The following is a 25,088-nucleotide window of genomic DNA, read 5'->3' as shown; positions in this document are numbered from 1 at the left end:
ATACAAAATGCAAATAGGCTAAGAACTGGGCCATAAAATATTGTAGCCTAGCCTTGGGGCAGCTCTGGAAAGAGAAAATATGTTTATTTCCTTGTCTCTTTGTATTGGGACAGATGAAGTAGTACTGGGGTACCATGAATGAGGCATGGTCCCTGTCCCAGTTCCCGCAGTGGTACAAAGACTGCCCCCCCAGTGGCTTTCCTGGCTGCAGAACAGCAATGTGGGGAGATGAGGCCACAAGAACCAGCCACGGGGCTGAAGCTAAGGCAAGATCTGAAGCCTACAGACTGGAGACCATCTGGGTGAGCAGCTGTCCTAGGCAGCTCCTTCTGCTGCTCTTGGTCCTGACCCTCACCCTCCAGGCACTGCATACCCAATTCTCTCCTCCTCTCAGCTCCTTGCTTTCTCACTCCAAGTCCAGCTCCTCCTTCCCTCTCTAAAGATCCAGGGATTGACACAGCCAATTCACACAGCATCCATTTAATTTTCCCTCAGTGGTACCAAAGCTGGTCCCCCTGCATTGGTAATCACATCAGCAGAAATTCTGGCTGCTGTCAGGGCAATGAGAAACCATGTTACTCCATGACAATTCCTCTTTCTGCATCCTGGCCAGGGTGATGCATTTCTTGTTGTGAACTGCCTTTATTTATCAATCTGTGCCAGCTCACAGGCACACTGTAACAGCACTGTCCCAATGAGGAAACACAATCCCCAGGGACATTACAAGGAGTACAAGCAGTGGATGGCAGTGTGGCTGATGATTTGATTGCTATGATGTTTTGGATGGTGGTTATATGGGGATTACCTGAAACAGTAAATGTTTGAGAAATACATCAGAGCAACACACGTATCTCTAATGTATTTAAAAATTGGTGGGGTCCTGCTTAAGAAGTGGAAGTAATGAGGCAATCAGTTTCAGCTCGGTGACCATTGGATGATTTTAGGCCAGAGAAGCACTATGGAATCACAACAGGCTGATGCCCCCAACCCAGCAGGGAATGGGGAGATCCAGTTTTCCAGGCAGTTTTTGGAGGTCCTATGTCAGTGAAGGAGATATTCACTGCCTGTGGACTAAGCAGCCTATCCGTACCTGGAGAAGACCATGTATTCATGAGGAGGAGGAGGGGTTCATCTGTGAGAAGTCTGCCTGATTCAGGAATTGCCTGGACCATCTTGAGTTTCTCTTGCATGACAGAATTCTCAAGCATCACTGACCAGGGAGAAAGCAGTCAGACAATAAGAGAAAGCTGGCCTAGGAAAAGGCAGAGCCTGTCTGATAATTGAATACTTCTCCCCGCCTGGACAGCATGCTGCGAGTGGAAGGCATCATGAGGCCAAATGCCTGCCACTGCCAAGGGACTTTTCCCCTCCACAGAGCCACTGAGATTTCTAATCCAGGCTGGGTAGGACAATGCTGTCATGTTAGTAATGGTATAACTCTCTTAGCAGTCTACTGGTGTGACAGAGTCACAAAGAGAGCAGTGTAGGCTGAATATGCACTCATGCTTGCTAAGCCTGTAATCCCAGCTTTGATTTTCTCTCCCTCTCTTTTGATTTTTTTTTTTTTAATAATCAGTTCAAACTTAATAAGAGTGATTCAATAGTTTTCTGTTTATCCTTGGCACAGCGTCCAATTTGGATTGCACAGGGCAGGAGGATGGGGGAGAGAAGGAAGAATTGGGAAAGTGGAGGCTGGAGAGTGTCCCTGTTTCCTCCCTTCATGGTAACTAAGGCTGGTATCTTTCTGTGAACCTAAAGGTCTTGACTGTTTCCCCCATGGTCCAAAGAGGCTGGTGATCAGCTCTGTTCTCCCCTTTGATTTAGATCTTTTGTGGCTTTCTTATTAAAGTTTCAGCAGATGTTAGCAGCTGATGGGAAGTGTTTGGTGGTCTGTGGGATGGAAGGAGGCAGGGTCTTGGACTTGTCTGGGCTGTGTGTGTTTTTTTATGCTTGCATTAGACACCAGTCAGTACTGGAACTAAGACCTTCCAAGGCTGTGCCTTGCAATTGCATCTGAGCCTGTGTCTGCACTTCCTTGAGGCTGATCTCTTTTCTCTGCAGATCCTAGCAGACCCCAGATATTCTTCACAGCCCAAGCAGCTGCAAGACCTGCTGCAGGGCTGATTCCAGCATGTAATGTTTTTCTGCATTCAAACCCTTTTGACTCTGTCTGCCCAGCAAATTTGACCACCTCTTCTCAGAAACCTCTTGGGCTGGGCAGTGAGATGGTTGGGCAGTAGTAAGAACATAGACAGGGAATTGCTGGATATGTGTGTGAAGACTTTTGCCCAAGAGTTGGTGTTAAGAACTGCCTTGCACTGCTTTTCTTGCCCTGGGCAGTCATGGGCCTGAAGTAACGCCTCAGCCAGTCTTGCCTCAGGCGCTTCTCGTAGGGTGAGCCTCCTCCTTGTCTTCAGTGATAGGCACAGCTCTGCTGAACTGCTGTGGGCTGCAGGTGGCCGTGCTTTTGGCTGGGTGACACTGAACACGGGAGACATGGAGCAGGTCATCTGGAATAAGTAGTTAAGCGTGGACTGGTGCATAGGAGGATACTGAACAGGAGAGGGTAGAAAGGTCAGAAAAACTAAAGATCTGGACAAGTTGTGGAGGGCCATTACAGGACTGCTGAAAGATGAGTTCAGCTAACCTTCTGCTTCACCTTGTTCAAATATTGTCTACACATGTCTCACTGTGGCAGGACTGGTCCTGACTCGCAAACACTGTGTCCAGGTGACTCATTTGTGGTGCTGAGATAGCCTGGTATAGAGAAAGCAGCTCCCTCTGAAGCTAAGAGGAGCTCTGGGGCACTCCGGCAGCTTGTGGGGTGGTGAGTGATGGCAGGGAGCATGCTGTTGTGCAGGATCAGTGAAGCACTGCTTATCTCTCAAGCTGTCTGCTTCTCTTGCTCTTTGTGAATCTCTTCTCACTTCTCCTTCTCATGTGCTCGTATCACCTCTCTTTTCTTTCCCTCACTTTCTCTCTGTGCTTGGTGCATGGCCCAGTGAATGTAATCCGTAGATAACCCTCTATTCTCTCTTTTCTCTTCCTCACCATCTTTCTCACTCATCCTTTCTTCCTGTCTCTCACTAACGCTCTGTTGCTCTCGCTGCCAATTTATTCTTCTCTTTCCTCCCACATTCTGTCCCCGTTTAATCAATCTCAGCACAGGCCTGTTTTCCACCACAGCTGCTGTTTCATGCTTACTCCCATGGAGGGAGGGTGGGCAGTTGTGCTGTTAAGGTACCAGGTAGGAAGCAGAAGGGCCGAGCTGAGACTCTTTGGTGGCCATGGCTGAGTCACATCACCCATTCTGCAGCTTGGCTCCTTCCCTTTGACACGGGAACGCTACAGCTACGAGTGAATCTGCAATGCTTCAGCATTGTAGGATTAAGGTCTGTGAAGCTCCTAGAAGTGGGCTAGAGCTCTGTGGATGCCCATGCAGTGCTTGTTTGTCTTTGGTGCCCAGTTAAGCCTAGAGCCTTGTGCCCAGACTGACACATTGGAAGCACATTCTCAGCCTTGCCCATTGCCCTACTCACAAAGTTTACCCCATCCAGTCTTTCATGAGAAATAAGCCCATGGGATGTAGTTGACAAGACTCAGACATGGAGTTTTGACCTGTGTGATCCAGAGCTTTATTCCCTGGAAACCCCTGGAGACTAAGGGCAACTCCTGTTCCTATAGGTGCTACCTTTGCAAACCAATCACACTGAGATCCTGCCTCTTCCCTTCCAGCTTTCTCTTCTCTCTTTTGGCCATGCTGCTTGTCCACCTTTTCTTCTTTTCAGCATGGTGTCCCTCTGCTTTCACTGGGAGCTTTCCCCTCCCCATAGCAGCACACACTCCGTACAGGAACCTGGATTGCCTGCTAGCTGTTGAGGGCTTGCCTGGAGCTGCCAGATGCTTGCACCTTCTTAGCTCTCACGGGTAGGAGTTGCTATGGGAGACAGGGAGAAAGAAAAAGTGCCTTCCCCAGCAGCACAAGGAGCCAGAAGTCTTCCATTGAGTGGAGAACACCCCCCTCTTGTGCTCCTTCCTCCCCTCAGCCCCCCTTTAGAGAGCACTCTGCAGAAAGCCGCCTTTGAAGCCCCTTAATTAGTGTCCCGTGTGTCCTGAACGGAGCCCTTCATTACCACCAGCAAGAGGCACAAATTGGCATGTGTTTCAGGTTTGGGCTCAGTGCCAGAATTTTGTTCCAGTCCCCTCCCTCCAAACCTCTCCAGCTTCCCCCCTCCTCGGCACACATGCATGCACACACACACTCTCTCTCACCGAAAAACACTTACACACAAGGGATCCTGCTAGGAAAGAGACATCCCCTTATCCCAGATTTGCGGGAAAAAAAAAAACAAATGGCAAAAGTCGCTCTGCTCCCTGCCTCCCCCCTGGCTTGCTCTTGGCTCTGCTGACCCTTCAGCATATGCAGCTGCAGGTTGGGGGTCATTATCAGCCCCAGAGTATCTCTCACAGCCTGTGGATGTGCTCAGAGGGTGCTAATTAGTGAGAGAAGGGCTGATTAGGTTAGAAATTAAGTGTTTATTTTCTCTTCTATTTTGTGTATGTGTGTAAAAATAGTGGAGCCAGATGGAGTCTCAGGAATGATGGGAGAAAAGGCAGCCAGGAGTCAAAGGAGGAGAATCTGTGCCCCACCTCACCTCTCCCGCATGCACAGGGCCCTGGGTGGCTGGGCACTTTGCAAACTCATAGCATTCTTGTAGCACACATCCAGCCACCACACATCCTGTGGTTGTCTTGTCTGTGTTGGGACTGAGCTGGACTTCTCTCTGCACAATGTTCTGCAGAAGCTTTTCATGCCTGCAGAGCCTCTCATCTTCATCACTTTGTCTTTTTCGGCTTAACCTTAACCCCCTTGTTTCCCCCCCCCCCCCCTTTTTTTACCTCAATGTCCTTCAGGTCACTACGAGTAGCAACCAACAGGTTACAGACACCACTGGATTTTCAGTGCCACTCCTTGTCTTGGCAGTGTCTCAGCCCCATGTGCACTGTCCCCATAGAGACATCCCACCTCACAGGGCCTTGTCATGCCAGACTGAGGAAATGCAGGTTGTCGCTGTGATGGACTTTGCCTCTCCATTACGAAAATTCCAATGCAATAATCCCAAAGCTGATCGGGAGCCTGATTTCCAGAAACATCAAGACTTCTATGCCTGAGTAAATCCTGTTATTGCCCTGGCATCAGACCAGTTCTCCCCTGCACCTTGCTAGCCTCAGCCTGTTATGGACTGTGGGTTAAGGAAGAACAGATCATGTGACTGAATAGCAACTTTGCATTGGTATAGAGCTTCCAGCTTCCAGCTGTGCTTCCAGTTCTCCAGGGATCAGCTCTGAGGCTGTGAAGGGCAGTTGAAAAATCATCTCCTTCCTTCCACTTGACCCAAAGGAGCTCTCTGGGGCCAGTACTTTGGATGCGCTGGACACTGAGCCTTTCTCCAAAGGCCACAGTTTAGGTTGAGAATACTCAGGTCCCAGCAGGCTGGAGGAGAGGGAGGGAAAGAAGCTTTACTTTGATTTACAACTTGATTTCTGGGATGGGAATTATGCTGGCAGACTCATAAAATGGTGGTGTCACAGCTGGAGGCTGGTGTCTGCAACAGGCCAATATATGTGACCTGAGGGCTCACTCTGATGTTAAAAACGGAGGCTCTCTTTCCTAGCTGGGGATATGAGTACTGAGACTGAGTTGTTTGTTTTGTTAATTGTGTCGGGAGGGTAAGAACTAGTCACTAGGATGTGCTGGAGGAGTATTTGCAAGGAGGAGTATTTGCTCAGCAGCCAATGGAGGGGGTTGTAGTCCCTTAGCATCATGGCTAACTGGGATGTGTGGACCTGATGGCAGAGGAGATTTTCTTGCTGACACAAGCTGATAGGCCAGACTCTTAGTCATGCTTCAGAGCACTACTAGAAAGTGTCTGTTGCACAGGGGCTTTGTACTTGTGAAACAAGAAGTGTGCCTTTTCTTGGGATAGTGGGAGAGTAGCTGGGGAATCCCCAGCTCCAGAGGTGTGTATGTAGTGGGAAGATAGATGTGTATTTGCTGATGTTCCTCAGGCTGTGTGCTGTGAATATGACTGTATGCATGACTGTTCCTCTGTTGCATGAGAGGAGGGTGTATTTGTCTGGGTACAATTCGGACCCCATTCCCTTTTCATTGCGACAGTGCTTTTTTACCATGTGGCTCCTGCAAACAGCCAAACAAACAAACACACACATGGGAGCCCAAACTCCCTATTACCACCACATTGCAGATGCAGCCTGGTTTGGCCTGTATTTCTCCTGTTGCCACAGCAACCGTAAGCCAGGGAGTAAATCAGAATATCCTCTCTGGTGCTCAACACCCCCATACGGCAAAATAATAGTGACAGTGTGGAAAGCCTGGTCTGTCTCCCCTGCCTCTCCATCCCAACTCCAGTTCAGCAGAGACCCTCCAGAGACCTGTCATATGCCTGTCAGAGCCCCAGAGAGATCACAAGCCTCCTCCACAGGGAGTGAGGGAACACCATCTTTACTGTGACCAGCAATTACCTTTATTCTTGGCTCCAATTGCTGGGTTTCCCATGGCGGGTGTTTAGGTCTGAATCAATGTTCAGTGTTCGTGGTCTCAGCTCAGCTGGCTTTTAACAAGACAAATCCCGTCAGCTCCACTAGAGACCAAACAGCATCCAAACCAGGCTTAGCAACATGCTTCTTGCTTCAGCAAACTCTGCTTACAGCTGGGAGATACAGAGCCTTTAGAGAGGAGCAAAGCAATCAAAGCACATTTAGGACCAAGACTCCTGTCCAGCTGAGCTCAGAAATATGCTCGCTGGGAGAGCTGCCAAAAGGGCTCCACCAGCTACGCTTTGTGTTGGCCTTGGGCACTTCCAAAGTCGGTGATGTGCTTAGGGGAGAGATGTCTGCCCAGAAAGAAGAGTCCTTGGGAGGAGAGAAGGGATGACTGCCCTTGGAACAGGTGTGGGGCAGTTCCCTGGAAGGAGGGGAGATGCCGGACTTGCATTTTCTACAGCAGCTCTTCCTATGTACGTCCAAGTTCGGAGATGTCTAGGTGCTACTAAAGCACTGGTGCATGACCTGCACCCCCTTTTCTTCCGAGAGGAGATTATTGTGTGCCTCCCTCAGCTCTGGCTGTGACTGCCTTCATTAGGAATATCACTGTGCTCTTTGGCTGGATTTCCCCTGAGAATCCAATTTTAAGGCTCCCCAGTGATTGCTAATGTGTAAATACAGCGTGCTTCAGTGTGGCAATGTGATTGCCCGAGTGGATTTGAGCTGTTAACTCTTCAGGAGCTGAAGATCCTCCCCCCATCCATGTATTGTGAGAGCCGCCTTATTTCACAGGGAGAGGGGTCGGTGGGAGCCCAGCCTGGCTCTAGGCACGCTTACAGGTCCGTGTGGATGGGTGCACCAACAGGCCTCCTGATCCTTCTGTGGAGTGGAGGGGAAGAGAGAGGTGCGGCCCAAAGAAAAGGCAAAAAGGGCCATTTGATGATTAAATGCTAGAGCACAGCAGCAGTGTAAAAATATACATATATCACAAGCCTTAATTAACACAAGCGAAGGGAAAAGGAGGAAAAAAAGCCACTTTTTAAAGGTTTCACAGAGACTATAAACTGGCAGCAGAGAAAAAACCCGTAATACATGCAAATTAATGGCATAAATTTAGGGTTACTTAACTTCACAAATGTTAACAAGCTCATAAAAAAAAAAAGTTATTCTTTCCCAGTTTCCTGTCGCTGTTTGTTTAATTCTCTCTCTCTCTCTCTTTTTCTCTGTTGAGAAGATTATGTTTTCAGTATATCCCTCCTAAATTAATTCTGGCTCTCTCTTTCTTCTCCCCCCCACCCCCTCCTTCGTCTCTGTCTCCTTCTCTGTGCCTGCCTCTGTTTGCCTTCCTTTTCTGACAATCTATCATATTCTTAATGTCCCTATCATCATAATATCTAGTCCTGTATCTCTTACCATCTCATTTCTCTCCCTTTTTCCTTGCCTGGCTCTCCCCTGATCCCACTCCACTCTTTTTCTCCCCAGCTCTCAGCCTTCTCCCCTCCTCTCCTATGTTGTTACTTTTTGGGGTTTTTTTTGTTCGCTTTTTTTTTCAGCCCCTGTAGCAGTCAGTGTAACTCCAGCCCAGTAACGCTATACACAACACTGCCAATTTCCAAACATACATTTTTCCCTGCCACCGGCAGACAAAGAAGGCAAGGAACAAATTAAGTGGTCTCTGGCTGAACTGCTCGATTATCAACCAGCTGAATGGCTGTTTGCGGTTGCAGACTGTATAGCGAGAGGCAGAGGTAAGGGTGTGTGGGCAGGTTGAGTTGGTATGCCACAGTCCCACTTTGGAACAGATGTCACAGTTCCCCCTGTCCCCTTTATTCCAGACTGCCACTGCACAATGGTGGATAACAAAGGGCAGGATAGCTCCTCACTGAGCCCAGGAAGTCATGAGCCCCCTGAGGTCGTGGTGTCTCTGCTTCCCACGTGTTTCTGGCTTTGCTTGCAGGTAAAACTAAGTTTAGAAAACTCAGGCAGTTGCTGGTTTAGCTCCACCAAAACTAATTTCTCTGGAATGAGGACATATGCCTTTTGTTCTGCTTTTTTTAAAGCCACCAAGGACACCCCAAGTTGTATTACTCGTGACGTAACCCGTCCTATCCGTGATGCTACAGCGTTCTGTTCTTAGACTCTTGTTCTCATTGCTTAAAGAGAGGATGGTTAAAAAAAAATATCTCATTTTGACTTATGGACCAGACTGAGTCATAGGAAGACATCGTTAAAAAAAAAAGAGGGGGTGGATATCATCATTTTTGGCCACAAGCCATCCCTGGAGCTTTCAAAGTAGCCTGTAAATATTACTGCCAGCTCTGTTTCGGTATCAGAGACAGTAGTCCTGGCCAATAGCTTTTCTCCTCAATGGCCCAGTTTGGTGTTTCAGAATACCGGAGAGCAGAGGGGGAAGTCAGTGTTTTATTCAACATAGCAGTCTTGGGAAAAGGGAGGTGAAATTACAAGCTGGAGTCCCCAGGCAGCAGTGAAAATAAGAAAATCCAAACAAGCAAAAGGAAAAAAAAGGAGAAGTCTGAATTTCTCAAAGCGAGAGAAAGGATGTTGGTGGGTGGGTAACAAAGAGGCTAGGAGAGGAAGCACAGAAGGAGAATCTGTTGTGTTTGGAAGATGTGGGAACCATCAACACAGATGTTGCAGAAGAAAGCAATTGAGAAACTGAATGGGGCTTGCATAGGTTTACAGTTGGGTGCATGGTTAAGTATGTTGCTAAATGGAGACCTGAATGAGTGAGAAGAGAACAAGAAATAATCATGGGGGAGTCCCCGTGCAATATCATTCTCTGTCCAGATTGACATCACAGGCTTTCCCACTGATTTAATTTGTTGCTTTTCCTGGATAGTAAATGAGTCAGGGTGACTACAGAGCTTAGGGTTTGGCCTATGCAGATTAAGAGGAGTAATAAGGAATAAATAAAATATGGCATATGCAAGGGTGACTAAGGACTGGAAAGGAAGCAAAGAACAGTGTGGGGGAAGGAATAAAGGCTACTGTGAGGAATTGAGGAGGGACTGCCAGATGAATTACTTGCTAGAGCTACCTGATGAAGCCTCTAGAGAGAGATTTAGAGGGATGTGGCATCAGTCCCTGGTCATGGAGTATATATTACCTGGGTTAGTGGGTAAGACATTTATGTGCTCCTATTAGCTGAGTAGGGCTCCTTTTTTAGATGTCCTTTCAGCTCAGAACCAGTCTGGAGCAAAGTTTGTTTCTCACTGAACATATTTAACAGCACCTAGGAAACCAGAAGCCCAATATCAATTGCAGCCTTCAGGTACTCTGCTCCCAACGGCATCGAAAGAGGCAGAGCAGCAAACAGGTGGGAAAACGAAGACTGAAATCTGGACTAAGCAAGAACAAAGGAAAGGGTGGGGTGTGTTTAAAATTAAGTTATCCCCTATTTTTGATTGCTTCATAGATTGAATTAGCTTTGGCCTACATAATTAAAATGGAGGATGACAAGGTACCAGCAGAGACAATTATTTTGTTGAGTTATTTGCATGGATCATCTGTTTGCTGCACGGCTGCTGTAGGAAATGCAACACCATGAGTAGATATATATAATTGTAGAGAGGGGGAATGAATAAACGTGTTTCAAAGAACAAGGAGAATTCTAAATGTCAGCAAAGGGGTATATGACTCACTCATTGGGAAAATACTATTATTGGATACGTAAGTGGGACTGTACAAAGCATTCAGAGGAGGGATGCTACTAGAAAAAAGGAGAATTAATAAGTGAAGGTAGCATTTGGATAAGTGACAGTGAATGAATGAGGAGATGTGCTGTAAGTGCCACGAGCCAACACAGGGCCTGGAGTGAAAGCAGAGGGAGAATGAAGGCTGAGGGTGGCAAAGGATGAAAAGAGAGATATCGTGGACACCGAGGAGGAGCATTACCGGAGACTGCTGAAATACAATGGAACAGATGAGGGTTTGTTAGAAGACTCTACTAGGCTTTTGGCAGAATAATGGTGACAAAGTGTTTCTGTTCTACTGAGTCTGGATTAAGGAAATAAATGAGGTGGAACTCCATGGGTGGAAAGGAAATGGCTGTGCTGAGGAGGCAGGAAGAGGCCTAGGACTCAGCTGGAGCTAGCCGCTGCAGAGGTGGGTTAGGCTGTGATGGATGAGTGGTATGGAGGAATGCTGCCCTATTTTTCAAGAGGAAGCAGCAGTGTTTAATTGTAACAGGCGATGTGATATAGATCACAGAGATGGCTGAAATGAGCAGTGCAGGATCAAGGCATTTTGCATGAGTTCAAACCAGGCATTAAGAATTGTTAGCTGATGCTCCTGGTACAACTGACAAAATTGCAGATTTCTTGAGTCCAGAGCATGCTGAATTTGAAACCTTTCAGTTGCTAAATCCAGAGCACCATCCCAACAGACTCATCCCACGTGTCTGGCTGGTCATCCTTGCAGCCTGAAACACTGTGTGCTGGCATGTTTGCCCAAGCAGAGGCTGAGGAGTCCAGACACTTTGGTGAATGGATCAGTCCAGTTCACAGCAGAGGCAAGGAGATCTCCAGTCCCAGAGGAGCAAATTTCCAGAGCCTTTAGTCTGAGTCCAGCTGGGAGCAGCATCAGTTCTTATTTTGGTTTTGAAACCCCGAATTCCAAGCAAGATGCTTTTTTGGCTGGCTTGGGTTGATTGAGTCGGTAGAGAGACAGATGTAGGTGGATAATGGGGAGAGGGGGTGGTAAGTGGCAGAGCTATTGCCTTAGAGAGAGGGAAAGGTGCCGTATAAGTACTGCCAGTCCCCATTCAGTGAGCAAGTGGTGAGTCAGGGGCAGATACTGAGTCAGCAAGAAGGCGGACGGATGGGTAGGTGGGTGGGTAGAGCACCCTGGCTAGCTCAGTACAAACCACTCAGCCACACCATCGCGCTCGGCTCCCCGTGGGAAAGTTGCAGGCAGTGGTTCGGGCTACTGCATCCTGGTTTCTCCCCTTCTCACGGAATTCTGAGGCTGCCTTTCTGAGCCAGTGGGGCTTGTGAGAGGACCCCTGACCATCGCCTTTGGTGGGCACCGTTTTTCCTGACATGTTTATGATCCTACTTGCAAACACTGCCTCTCTGTGACGTGTGGTAGTAAAAGAAGAGGAATGAAGGCTGAGACTGAAGGTAGAGAGAGCCCTTCTGTCTGTCTGACCCCAAAGATATCACTCATACAGTCAGGGAGCTGGTCAAAGGCAGGAGGGGGGAGAGAGGGAAGAAAGAAGGAAAAAAAGAAATGAGGTAGAAATGAGAGCAAGAGAGAGAAAATATTTGAGAGATGAAAAGAAATTACCATACGGCAGGATCCTGTTATTCAACCTAATTTTCAAAGGACTGCAGCTGTCGCACTGAGATAATCTGTTAATTATAACAGTCATTGTGTTTTGGCAATGGAAGAAAAAAACAGGCACTAAACAAGGTAAGGTAGTGGGGAAAAGGGGGGGGGGGGGGGGGGGGGAGGGGCACGGCTGTGTCAAAATGCATGTCAGATGTTAGCTTGAAAAATAGGTGGGCGAGCTGGCCGGGAGGAGGGTCCCTCCCCAGGGGGCTGAGCTGTGCCGTTGCCTGGGGTTGGAAAATGGAGGGAAGTTGGAAGCAACCAAGTGGAAACATAACGTCCTGTCCAGCATGGGGCTACTCTCTTGCTGAATCCAGGCACACATTGACCAGAGCAAGAGTTTTAAGGGACTGAAGTGTCCCCATTAGCCCGTGCTGCCACAGCATTTCACTCTTGAGTCACCTGAAACAGCTTCTCCATGTCCTCCCACACCTTTCCTTGCTTCTGCCCCACATCAGGTCAGGACTGCATCTGCTATATTTGAACCACCATCTGTAACAGCTTCTGCTTCTGGTTGACTCTCCATTTGCAGGAAACCTGAGCACAGGGGCTGCCCATCTTTTGACATCTTGCAGACTAACAACTTGGGGTAACAACTGTCAGAGACACTCTGGCTGGGAAGGCTGTGCAAGGGCAGCCTCTTCTCATTGGAATGGTGGTTTGACCTCTGGAGTTTTCATGCTGAAGTTGTACCAGGGTGGCTGCTTGTCCTACTTGGAGAGAGGTCTCACTGCTAGTGAGGGAACCTCTTTCAGATGGCCACTCAGGGGAAGGTTGGCTGGAAGGCGAGAGTATGTTGAGGAATGCTGGAATGCCAGTGCTTGTGCCCCACAGGAGTTTGTAGGCCTGAAGGTATCCTCCACAGGATGGTTGGCTGCCAGCGCACCTTGTGAAGTGATTGCTACCCTTAGCGAGCCCAGGAGCTATGCAATTGCTCAGTCTCCGAGTCCCCCCAGCAAGAGACAGTAGTGAGTTGTAATGCAAGGACTAACCCCCTCCATGCAGGGTAGCATGTTTGGTGGCACTCCAAACTGGTGGCAGTGCATTGCTGGGAATGTATTAAGCATCCAGAAATACTAGAGGTATGCTTGGTTTGAGTGAGGGCATCTTTCAAATAGCTTGTGGACCTGCCTTTCACAGCCAGCCTGGTGAAAGCCAGGAGCTGCTGTTGTAGGAAATTGGGCAGCAAGGCCAGCACAGGACAGTGGAGGCATCACGGTGACCCTGAGGGGATGGGGGTCTTCACAGTGACATCACATACAGCTGAAGAATTGCTCCTGGCTTCATGCCAGACATGCTGTCCTCCCTTGCAGCAAAGCCCTGCACACAAACAGAGCCAACACTCCCACCCTGCTTCCCTACAGCAGCTCCCTTCCACCTACGCAGAGCCCCCACTCCTGCCTGGGCTGTTACCTGCAGCAGCTCACATGCATACTCATGCAGAGCTGCCACTCCTGTCCCTTTATGCCCCAACAGCTCGCAGAGAGCAGAGGTCATTCCCTGTCCCCTACAGCAACTCCCTCCGATGCACACATGCACAGTCAGCCCTCGCATCCCGCTCCCTACAGTGATTCATGTCAGGGGACACATACAGATGGAGTGCTCCCACCCCTTTTCCTACAGCCCTTCTCCCATACACACATTCACATAACTGTGGTCGTCTCCCATGATCCACACACACCCACACACAGCCCACAGCCTTACCCCATCCCCTATGGTGCCTCACACAGAGCTAACAACTCCCACCACTTTTTCCACAATGACTTCTTCATGCAAACATACGTGTGCACACACACACACACACGCACGCACGCGCGTGCGCACACACACACACACACACACTCACAACCAGTGCTTTGCCTAGTTCCCCATGGCAATTCCTCCCCCTCCAGGAGTCAGCACTCATTCCCTGCTTTGCAGAGTGATTAACCCACATAGATACCCAGCCTGCACGTCCGCCCCAACACCTATAGCAACTCCTCCACACATACTCCCCCACCGCCTCACACTCCTGGAGCCAACACTGCCACCCCTTTCTCTACAGTGACTCACACACACGCACACTCATACACGTGCACAGGCAGTGCCAGTCTTGCTGTTGCACTCCCTGTGGCAGGTCCCTACAGACAGTCACACAGAGCCCACGCTCCCTCCCCATCACCAACAGGAATTATTTCTAAGCCTTTCCACTGTCTTATGTCTGGGCTCATGGGATGACACCAAGGGGAGTGATGTTTCCCAGACCCCCGTCTCCCCTGGAAAGAGAGCAGTGAAGGCAGCTTTATTGCTGCTAGTTTTTTTTTTATGGAACCTGTAATCTCTTGACATCCTCTTTTACCTGAAGAAGGTTGTTCCCCCAGCCTACCCCCATGCACACACTCCTGTGGGCTGCTGCCGTGGGCTGTCTGGGTGGAGCTGGCTTGATGCAAATCCCACTTAATCTTCAGTAATCATATTAATATAAAAGGTAACCATTTCACTCTGGAAAACAAAGGTGGCCCTCTGGTCTGCCAGGGAACCACTGGCATATGAAAGACCTTTCTGGCGGTATTTATTACTCTAAAATAAGATTTATGCTTCTAAAGCTCTCTCTTTTCTTTCATGATTCTAGGCTGCTTCATTTTTCTCCCCTGAGCTTTCCCATTCTCTCTTTCTTGCTGTGTAACAAATTAGGCATCTAATCGCTGTTGGGGAGGCGTGATGGGAGAGCAGGGGTTTTATATACAGCATCGTGTTGGTTTTTTTCATGGTTGGTCTTTAAGCTGTTTGGCCCAGCAAAGGTTTAGAGCCAATGGCTGTAAGTTTGCTTGAGCCTGGGCGCATGTGTACAGCAGATGGTCACTTCAGGTTAACACCTGAACTTATCCTGTGCCCCAGACTGGCTAAAGGGCAGGACTGCAGAGCAGCATGTCCTTGGGGAAGTCCTACAGCCTTTATTTCAGACCCCTGCCCTACCTCTGTGCAAAGCCCCATTGTTGCTGGATGGAATTTGAGTGCTACAAGCATCCTTGCAGCAGTATCCAAACATCCTTGCAGCAGTGTCCTGTGAGAAGCAGCTGAGATCCTCTGTGGTTTCGTGGGCTTCCTCACCACAGTGTCCTTCTGGGATCCTAGTACTTTGGGATTCCTTGTGTCAGGGACAGCTGGAGTTTGGGAGCTGCAAGCTTTCTCCCTAGTCATGGCAGGGCTATTCAGAGGAATGATTTTTCCCCAGCAGGCACTGTGCAGTTGTAGATGGTAAAATGAACCTGCCCAGAGTTGAACCATAAGATTTCTTTTGAGGCAGCACTCTGCCAAAACTCACAGAGTTTCTAACATTGAGTGGCCACTCTTCAGCAGGTCACATTGATACCAGTTCAACCCCTGTAAGATATGAAAGCATGTCTCGTTAGTAACATGAAAACACCTTTTGTTGCATGACTTTCTAGGCTGGCTTTACAACCTTTTCTTTTTTCTTTTTGTTTCTGCCTAAGCCAGCTCCTCTTTCCTCTAGATTTTTGAAACTACAGGGCCAATTTCAAATAATTGTAACATTGGGATGGATCTCAGAGATGCTGAGATCTTACACGCTTCATGAAAATAAAGGGATAAATTAGAGAAGAGAGAAAACAAGAGAAGCCTTCACAGAACCCTATTAAAGCCAAGAGTGCTGTTTGAGCTCAACCCTTGGTGGACAACAGAGAAGCTGCAGCAGAAGACTTTAACTCTCTCTCTCAGATGTCTTGCACATCACAAATCCACAGGTCATCACGCTTCCTGCTCCCTCTTCTCTTGGTCCCAAACTTCTCAGGGCTTCTGGAGCACCTCTGGGCACAGCAACAGGTTCTTTGCTGCATGTCTTGATGGTAATTCCTGCAATAAATCTGAGCATCCCTGGAAGCAGTGGGGTTGAGGGGAGGGGCTGTTGTTGTGTAAGTGCCACATCTGTGCTGCAAGCTTCTCCCACAGCACTGTCCTTCCAATATAACCAGGAGCAGAAGCAAGGACCATCTCTGTGTGGTGATATAAGCAGCTGCAGTGATGCCGAGACCAGTGTGTACTACAGAAACTATCCAGCAGGTGTGGAGAGTCCCTTCAAGTAAGGCACTAACTGATAGTACCAAACATCCCTGGGAAAGGCCTTTTTTGGAAAGTGGTTACAGAAATCCTGGAAGGACCCTGAAGCCAAGATGGGGGAGGCAGAACCACTTGGAGATGGTGCCTGTGCCCTGAGGCTAGCCAGGAGCAAGCAGCACACTGAGCTGGGAAGAGGGCTGTTGCCCAGCTGCAGCACAAAGTATAAGAAAACAGCAGGAGCTTTGGCCTGGTTTTGGGGTGTCCCCAGAGGAGCCATGAATGTTTGGCAGGTTTTTAATGCATGCATTTCTAATGGGAGGCTCTTAGCACCGTTTAAGCAATGGTAGAATTAAGTGCTGGCTTTTCCAGTACACTGGGCCCCAGGAGGACAAGGTTAACAAGGTCAGAATTTCAGGCCCAAATTGCTGCTGTATGTGGCTTTTCTGGTTGCCTTTTTACACTGTAGCCCCTAGAGCTTGTATCCTTTCTCACTTGTGGTCCTTCTACCCCCTCAGCCACAGCTTGTGTATGCCTCTCCATACTTTCAGTGGTTGTATTTTAACTTGCCCTCATGCCTGTCCATCTAACTAGTGACTGTGCTCCTGTGTCACCCCCTGCACCACCTTAATGCTTAATCAAGAGTTGTCTATGGCTATCAGGACAGCAAGCTCCTGACTCAGATCTGGGGCTCTCCTCCCTCCATTTCACCCTTCCCGCTCTCTTCTCTGAACAGGAGAACCACCCCTGTGACCTCCTGCTTTTCTCCAAAATATGCCAATAACATCCAGGAATCCACTAGTAGGGAATAAACCAGAGGGAAATTATCAGGAGCTGGGAGCTGTTGGGTTGACTTTGTGCCAGCCGAGGAGGGTACAGCCATTCATGTACAATGCCATTAGTGTTCTTTGATGCTCTTGCACACGTGAGGATGGCCAGGAGCCAGGATGGCCAAGAGCCAAGGGCACATTGGAAGAGCCATCTTGAGTTACACTGAAAGGTGTTGGGATCCTACAGCTGCGTAGGTCCAGCAGACGCAGGTGGTGACCTTGCATCTGCCATGTAAAACAGACCCCACGTCTCAAATCTTCCTCTTGCCTGTAACCACAGCCTCTCTTGAAACCAGGCTCTCCACAACTTGTGTGTCCCCCTTCACTGGCTCTCCTCTGGGCTGGAGTTGCTTGCTCTTGCTTTCCCTGACCACCCTTCCACTCTGTCTCTTCTTGCTCTCTTGCCTGAGAAGCAATGAAGAGAATCAGCCAATTTCACTGTCAGCAGCTTTCAGGCCAGCAGAAAGGAGTGTTGCTTCCTTGTGATGCTGGACTCCAGCGCTATCTGATTTGTGTTCATTTGGTTTTAGACAGTTTAGGGAGGGTATGCTGCTGGCCCCCATCCCTGACCTCCCCTTGCCTGTGAATTGCCAGTGTCAGGGAGCAGCTGCTCCCTAAAGGGCAGGGCATGGCTGTGGTGGAGCTGGAGACCAGCACTCCTGAGCTGAAATGGAGTCCTGGGCCATGTACAAGAGTGGAGGAGGCCACAGGCTAGGCTAGCCTCAGGACCCTTAAAACCAGTGCGATAGTGGGGAGACAGGAGCTGTTGGGGGAAGAATGGCAAGGTCTGCATATTTCTTGTATGTAGTCACCTTGGGGACCTGAGGGAACCAACAAGTTTGGCTTGAGAATTGGCTTGGCCCTTCCTTTGGCTGAGGCAAGGTTGCACAGCCAAGGTGGGTGATCGACAGGAAGCAAGTCTTCTCTGCACGGCCTCCTTCTTTTTGACACATACCAAGCGTAAACACCACCTTCATTTCCATCCACCCCCTAACCTCTTTCTTTTTCAGGCTGCTAGGACATCTCCCCTTCCAAGCCCTCTCTGTGCTGCCTGAATGCATCTCCCTGGGTGGGATGGGGTGGCTTTTAGTGATTGCTGGGGCTGCTGCAGAAGAACATGGTCCTGACCTCAGAGTTTCTCCCTGTGCACCATGAACAAGCTACAGCAGGCAGTGATGACTTCAGCACAGCATTTGGAGCAGCCTCCCCTACCAGAAGGGGTCAAAGCAAGGGGGATGGGATGTTTCTGTATGGAGTTGGACATTGTGCAGAGTATTTGGTGAGGTGAGGCCAAAGCATAATGCTCAGAGAAGGATGCTGGCTAAAATATGGGTTAAGCTTTTCATTGCTTGCTCAGGGGCTGCCCCTGGCCTCTCCTGGGGTTGACATACTTTGGACACCAATGTGCAAAAAGCCTGGTAGTATCTGTCACTCTTTTATTTAGTGCAAGAGACTGGGCAAAGTGAAGGGGCATTAAAGAGGAAGGTAGAGGGATAGAGATGGTGTGAGGGATTGGCTGTATCTCTGCATGGAGTCACCTCTGGAAAAGGTGGGACAGGGCAGGGGACTGGTGATCAGGAATATCAGAGGCTTGTGGGTCCCAGCCTGTGGAGAGCCAAATGTGCTTCTTATCTGATGCATCTGGGGAGACAGTGTCAGGAAATTATTTCTTATTGGATTATAAGGCTGAGAAACAAAGCAACAGAATGTAAAAACCTGTGCCTTCTGCTTCAGTGCTGGCTGATGCAAAGCTGGGGCAGCAGCTGGAGGCCATCATGACAACCATAAATGACATTTATGACATGAGTTTGTTGGCCTCAGATGATGAGCTCTGAGGACAGAGCTTTCTCTCTGTTTTTTCCATTGGTCTAGCTCTTCTCCCCCTCCCCTTCTCCATCTTGGCTTTACTGTTTGGATTATTGAATATTTAAGTGTTTCTCTGTGACACTATCTCTGATCCTTTAATCCAGCTGGCCTGGTAATTCCACAGACCCAAATCAGCTCAGATTTTTCCACAGACGTAAACCTTGTTCCTCAAGGGTTCACTCCTCCTCCATTTATCTTCCTTCATTTTATTTCTGCCCTTTGTGTCTCTCTGCTAGAAATTGGTTCAGTTTTTGCAGCAAAAGCTTCGGAGATATCTTTAGTGAAAAGCCTCCCACCAAAATACCAGGGGCAAAAGGGAATCTTTATTTTTCATTAACTAAGAATCCTTTTCTCTGTTTTTTATTGTTTTATTTCTTCTCAAAATTAAAAAAAAAAAAAGAGGGTGCAGTGCCCACATGTTTTATCTGCTATATGAAAATATTTCCTCTGCACTGCCTGAGGACACCCCTGCCAGGCTTCTGCCTCAGCACAGTGGGAGAAGGGTTGAAGCTGTGGCTGGAGGGAAGGGTGCTCCGGGGTGCCTTTCCCAATCAGGACCAGGAAGCCTGTCCTTTCCTGAGATGTCCTTTCCCACAAAGGGGTGGTGTTCACAGCCTCCAAGGAGAGGTGGCAAAGTAGGAAGATGGAAGCTGTACATCTCTCTTTGATGAGGAGGTAGGTGGGTGGTGGGCTCCAGCTTAGGACTGCTGGCATTGCTGGGTGAGAGACCGGAGGCTGGTATTTGACACACTGCCTACAGCCTGCCCAACCCAGCAGGATCAAGCCAGGCTGGCTCACCTCAACAGCCTTATCCCTGCACTAAGAGGCAGTAACAATTTTTAGAGCACAAGTAGTTACATGTGGCTTGAATTATTTATCCCTCTTGCATCAAGGAAGAAAGGAAACAAACAAAAAAGTGTTGGGTTTTTTTTTTTTTTCGGGGGGGAGGCTTGTCTGCATTTTCCCTGCTTCATGCATTCTGTGTACATCATTTTCAGGCAGCTGAAAATCCATGGCTTTGGCGGTGTTTGGGGCTTGCCTTTGTTTACACTAGGAGGTTTGAGCTGCCTGCAATAACAGCCTTATGTTTCCCACCATCCCTCCCATTCCCCTTCTACCCCCAGGTGATGCCTTCCACCAGGTCCCTGGCTTTGATCACTGTACTTAAGGGAGTTTGGGTACCCTTCTGCATACACCTTATATGAGATCATATGTTGTAAGGCTTCCCTTCTCACAGGCTTATCAGCATGGTAGGCAGTACCACTCCTCTCATGCTTGCACCTCCCCATAATGCCATCTCTTCCCCATCTCTCTCTTCTCATGAAACTTCTCATGAAACCTTGCTGTCTATACTGTTATCTCAAAGACTTCTCCAACTGATGCCTCTTCTTGTCTCCTGTGTGCTTTGTTTTTCAGGTTCCAGTGACAGATGGATCTCTTGTGCACACTTGCTCTTTCCCTTTCTGTAGTTTTGTTTTCGACATGTTTGATTTGAAGCTCTGAAGCTTCTCAGAGAGAACCCAGGAGAGAAGGAAGAGAAGGAGGAGGAACCAAGGGAGCGTGAGCGACAGAGGAGGCAGCCCTGCCTTGTTCTTCCAAATCACACCGTGGAAGGGCAGGGGAAGACTAGAGGCGGGGAGGACTTGGGTTTGTTTTGGGGTGGGTTAAGTGGGGGTGGGGGGTGGGGGGGAGGGAGAAAAGTGGAAAAAGTGGGTGAGTCACTCATGAACATCAAACAAGATTTGCTATCCTCAGTCTGATCTTTTGTTTAGAAAAGAAGCACAAGGTAGCTCCCAGACCAGCCATCCATGGTCATAGCTTTTGGGTGTACTGCAAGCAGATTGCATGTGTTCCCCCTGCTCCATGCTCCTGGCTTGACCCAGAGGGCAAGAAGAAACAATGGTGATGACACCCAGTAGGACTGGGGTGCTCATGCCCTTCCATTGCTAAACCCCAGGTACTGGCCCTTTCTCTTCCCTCTGCCCCTTAGTTTCCTTTTGCTGTGGTCCTGAGATTTGAGGGTATTCTTTGTTGCTTTTTTTTTTTTTTTCTGTCCTGATGAGGGCACCACTGCAGACCATGATGTGCCTGGGGTTGTGGGCAGCTGCCCTGCTCTGCTTGTTTTCCCCTGGCACCGTGCGAGGTGACTGCTGGCTGATTGAGGGGGACAAAGGTTATGTGTGGCTGGCTATCTGCAGCCAGAACCAGCCCCCGTATGAGACCATCCCCCAGCATATCAACAGCACAGTGCACGACTTGCGTCTGAATGAGAATAAGCTCAAAGTGGTGCTGTACTCCTCCCTCAACCGCTTCGGCAACCTGACTGATTTGAACCTGACCAAGAATGAGATCTCCTATATCGAGGATGGGGCTTTCATGGGCCAGTCAAACCTCCAGGTCTTACAGCTGGGCTACAACAAACTCACCAACCTGACCGAGGGCATGTTGCGGGGCATGGCCCGTCTCCAGTTCCTTTTTGTGCAGCACAACCTAATTGAGCTGGTCACCCCTACTGCCTTCTCTGAGTGCCCCAGCTTGATTAGCATTGACCTGTCATCTAACCGTCTCAGCCGTCTGGAGGGGAACACTTTCACCAGCTTGAGCAATCTGATGGTGTGTGAGCTGGCTGGCAACCCCTTCAACTGCGACTGTAGCCTCTACAGCTTTCTTAACTGGCTGGCACTCTTCAACAATGTCACCAAGAACTACGACCGGCTCCAGTGTGAGACTCCACGGGAGTTTGCTGGATACCCGCTCCTGGTACCTCGGCCTCACCACAACCGCAATGCCATCACCATCTTCCAATCCATGTGCAGAGGTGGCACCATCCCCTCCCTCTCCAGGGTCAACCCTACCCCTTATACGCCTGACTCCCAGCGAGACCTGGATGAAGGCTCAGCCATCAGCCCTGGGGACTTCCTCTCGGTAAAGCCTCCAGCCTCTTCCACTACTGACTCCTCGTTCAGTCCCAGCATCAAGCTCCATGATGTCACCATCACCTCAGCCATCCTGATGGTAACCATCCCCATGCCCTACAGTAAGATGTATGTGCTGGTCCAGTACAACAACAGCTATGTTTCTGACATAGCAACACTGAAGAGCAAGAAGGAGTATGTCACTGTCAACAAGCTGAAGGCCCACACTGATTATACTTTCTGTGTGGCCTCCATCCGCAACAACAGGCGCTACAACCACACTTGCCTGACCTTTGCAACCCGGAGCAAAGGCAGGGAGGACCCTATTTCCAGTACTTCCACCACCACTCACTATATCATGACCACCTTGGGTTGCCTTTTTGGCATGGTCATTGTCCTAGGGGTGGTGTACTACTGCCTACGGAAGCGGAGGATGCAGGAAGAGAAACAGAAGTCCCTCAATGTCAAAAAAACCATTCTGGAAATGCGTTATGGATCAGATATTGATACCAGCACCATGGTCCATCCTTCCCAGAAGCTGGGTGAGCCACCAGTCATCCCTGTCTCACGGATGTCCTCCATCCCTTCCATGATTGGGGAGAAGTTGCCCCCATCAAAGTCAATGGAGGCTGGGATGGAGACTCCTAAAGTTACCACTAAAGGTAACTATATTGAGGTGCGAACTGGTGCTGGGGATGGGCTGGAGCGAACCCAGCGGGATGAGGACCTGAGGGAGCTTGACAATGGGCAAGGCTCAGCTGCTGAGATCTCTACCATAGCCAAGGAGGTAGACAAGGTCAACCAGATCATCAACAACTGCATTGATGCCCTCAAGCTGGACACAGCTTCCTTCCTGGGTGGTGGGAGTGGTGTTGACTCAGACATGGCCTTTGAGTGCCAGTCCATCCCAGCCAGTTCCTCGGGTGGACTAGAGCGGCCCAGCTTTCTTTCCCCACCCTACAAGGAAAGCTCCCACCACCCTTTACAGCGCCAACTCAGTGCTGATGCTGCTGTGGCCAGAAAGACCTGCAGTGTCTCCTCTAGTGGCTCCATCAAGAGCGCCAAGGTCTTCAGCTTGGATGTGCCTGACCACCCACCACTCAGCAAGTCTGACTCCAAATACATTGAGAAGGGCAGCCCACTCAACAGCCCTTTGGATCGTCTTCCCTTGGTGTCCCCGGGCGCCATCCACCACTTGGAGGTCAAGCCTTCTTACCATTGCAGTGAGCACCGTCACTCCTTCCCGGCCCTGTACTATGAGGAAAGTGCTGACACCTTGAGCCAGCGGGTGTCATTTCTTAAGCCACTTTCCCGGTCCAAGCGAGACTCCACGTACTCCCAGCTCTCCCCCAGACACTACTTCTCGGGCTACTCCTCCAGCCCTGAGTACTCATCAGAGAGCACCCACAAGATCTGGGAACGATTCCGGCCTTACAAGAAGCACCACAGGGAGGAGGTGTATATGGCAGCTGGGCATGCCCTGCGGAAGAAAGTTCAGTTTGCCAAGGATGAGGATCTGCATGACATCCTGGATTACTGGAAAGGAGTCTCTGCTCAGCAGAAGCTGTGACTCTCCCTCACTCTTCCCAAGGAAACAATACAAAACAAGACCCCCCCCTCTCCCCAACAACCAGAAAAAAAATATGCCACTTGACTGTGAAAAATAAACCAACATCAAAATACTCTCGACAAATACAAAACTGACAAAATTGTTTCTTAAAGTTTACAACAACAGAAAACTCTCACACAGACACATACAGGCACACACACATGCCGAATTGTCTCTACTGTGTTATGGGGACCATTGTTCTGCCTGCAGATGGTTGGGAGTAGCGTCACGCTCTGACACTGTGGTAACAACACTGGAGTGTTGGTGGGTGGGAATGGCCCAGGAGGGGGTGGCAGCGGTGGCAGGGGAAGGGCAGGGATGGACACTCACTGGGCATGAAACTCAGCTCTGAACTGTTGCTCTTTCTGTTCCTGTTGAGGGCTGAATTTTCTTTTGGGTGGGAAGGGAGGACTTTGGTTTAGAAAGCTTCTCTGCCCACCTGATATGCCTGCTTTTCTGAATCTTCCATCACTAATTTTCCTCTCATTTCCTTTGGCAGTGGGGGCTTTTGCCTCTCTCCTATCCGCTTCAAAGATAGGTGGGATTTGTTGGAAGAAGTTATCTTGCTTCTTTTCCTTTGCCTTTCCCTACCTTTCTACGTTAAGGGTCCCTAGGCTTGCACTTTTTGTCTAGATACTTCATGAACCTCCATCCTCAGAAGGAGAGGAGGTGTAGAGGACTAAGGGAGGTAGGACCTGCTGTACAGTAGGCTCTGTGCCCTTACTGCTCTTCCTCCTTCTCTTCTCCTGCCATGTTGTTGCTGATGAACACCAGCAATTCTGGAGTGACAGGCATCTGCCAGTTGGTAGAGGGGGTATGAATGTGCTCTTTGGCATGGCAAGCCAGGTCCTCAAGGAGTGGTGGAGGAAAAGGCAGGAAGGTCTGGTCTGTCAGAGGTGTAAAGGGTTCCCATCTCTCCATGAGTGCTACGGGTCAGAGATGCCCCCCACCACACACACCTATGCTCAGGCTGCCCTTGTGCAGTGGGTTTGATACTCTGTTCATGTCTCCCTTACTATGAGGAAGGGACCTGGAGAGGAACTCAGCAGAATGAGTTCTACACCAAGCTAGCTTCTGCAGCTCTTCCCAATTGATTTGCATTGGGTGTGGGGGTGGGTGGGTGTGCGTGAGAAGAGCATCACTCAACCTCCTCACTTGAAAGTGGATGTGAAGAATAGGATTTCAGTTGCTCGCCTGACTGAGTTGACAGAAAAGCCAAGAAGTGGCTTCCTCTTGGATAGGCCATGGACATTCTGGCATGGATAGGAGACAACCTAGGGGGACGGCAGGAACACAGGAAACAAAAGGGATGTGAGCATGGATCCTGGGAGTAGGCCAGAAGGGATGGCTCCAGAAGAAGGTCCCTTTGAGTGTGCGGTCACACTGTGTATGCTGGGATAGAAGAAGATACCAGCCTCTGGATGGCAGTGTGCCTTTGAATACTTAGAGGCCCTCATGAGAGTCAGAGCAACATACCACCTCCTAAATCCTCCACCTCCTCGCAGTTAGTTGTGACAAACTTTTCTTAGGGTTCCTTTAATGTCTTGGCAAAAACCTGGTTTCACTCGCTAGGTCCCAACCTCTGTCCCTTGGACAGAAGATCTAGTGCAGAGTTGGGAATGAGCCTACTACCCTCTCCACTTCATCCCATTTCTGAGCAGCCCAACAAAGCACAATCTTGGCACTGTCTCCCCCAAAGTTTTCTGTCAGACAGGGGTGCTGCCTGCTGAGTGCATCTTTATGCAGCACAGTGGGTCTCCTTTCCATGAGCTGCACACCCCTATTCTTGACAATCATTCAACTTTATCAGGATGAGGGTGAGAGCCTGTGTTGTGTTGGCCTTTCCTAAGCGACTGTTTCCTTTTGAGGTGCTCCTCAGAAGCTGCAGTGTTTCTGGGG

At 49.3% G+C, this 25,088-nt stretch overlaps 1 protein-coding gene across 4 annotated transcripts in view; it reads left to right on the top strand.

Annotated features, from left to right (window-relative positions):
- ELFN2 (extracellular leucine rich repeat and fibronectin type III domain containing 2) overlaps window positions 1-23,334 on the top strand; it is a 53,500-nt gene extending 30,166 nt beyond the window's left edge. For 3 of the 4 annotated variants that reach the window (XM_040596826.1, XM_040596827.1, XM_040596828.1), the window contains 2 exons: window positions 20,082-20,312; window positions 20,438-23,334. In XM_040596826.1, coding sequence (XP_040452760.1) covers window positions 20,724-23,150 — 2,427 coding nt within the window. In that variant the 5' untranslated portion in view covers window positions 20,082-20,312; window positions 20,438-20,723 and the 3' untranslated portion in view covers window positions 23,151-23,334. The remainder of the gene's footprint in view (window positions 1-20,081; window positions 20,313-20,437) is intronic. The other variant, XM_040596829.1, reaches the window with a different exon arrangement.
- The last annotated feature ends 1,754 nt before the right edge of the window (window positions 23,335-25,088 follow it).

This window comes from Falco naumanni, chromosome 5 (genome assembly GCF_017639655.2).
Source record: "Falco naumanni isolate bFalNau1 chromosome 5, bFalNau1.pat, whole genome shotgun sequence".
In the NCBI taxonomy this organism is placed as follows: Eukaryota; Metazoa; Chordata; class Aves; order Falconiformes; family Falconidae; genus Falco; species Falco naumanni.
The sequence above is the reverse complement of the archived record's forward strand: the minus strand, read 5'-3'. Positions and strand labels throughout refer to the sequence as shown.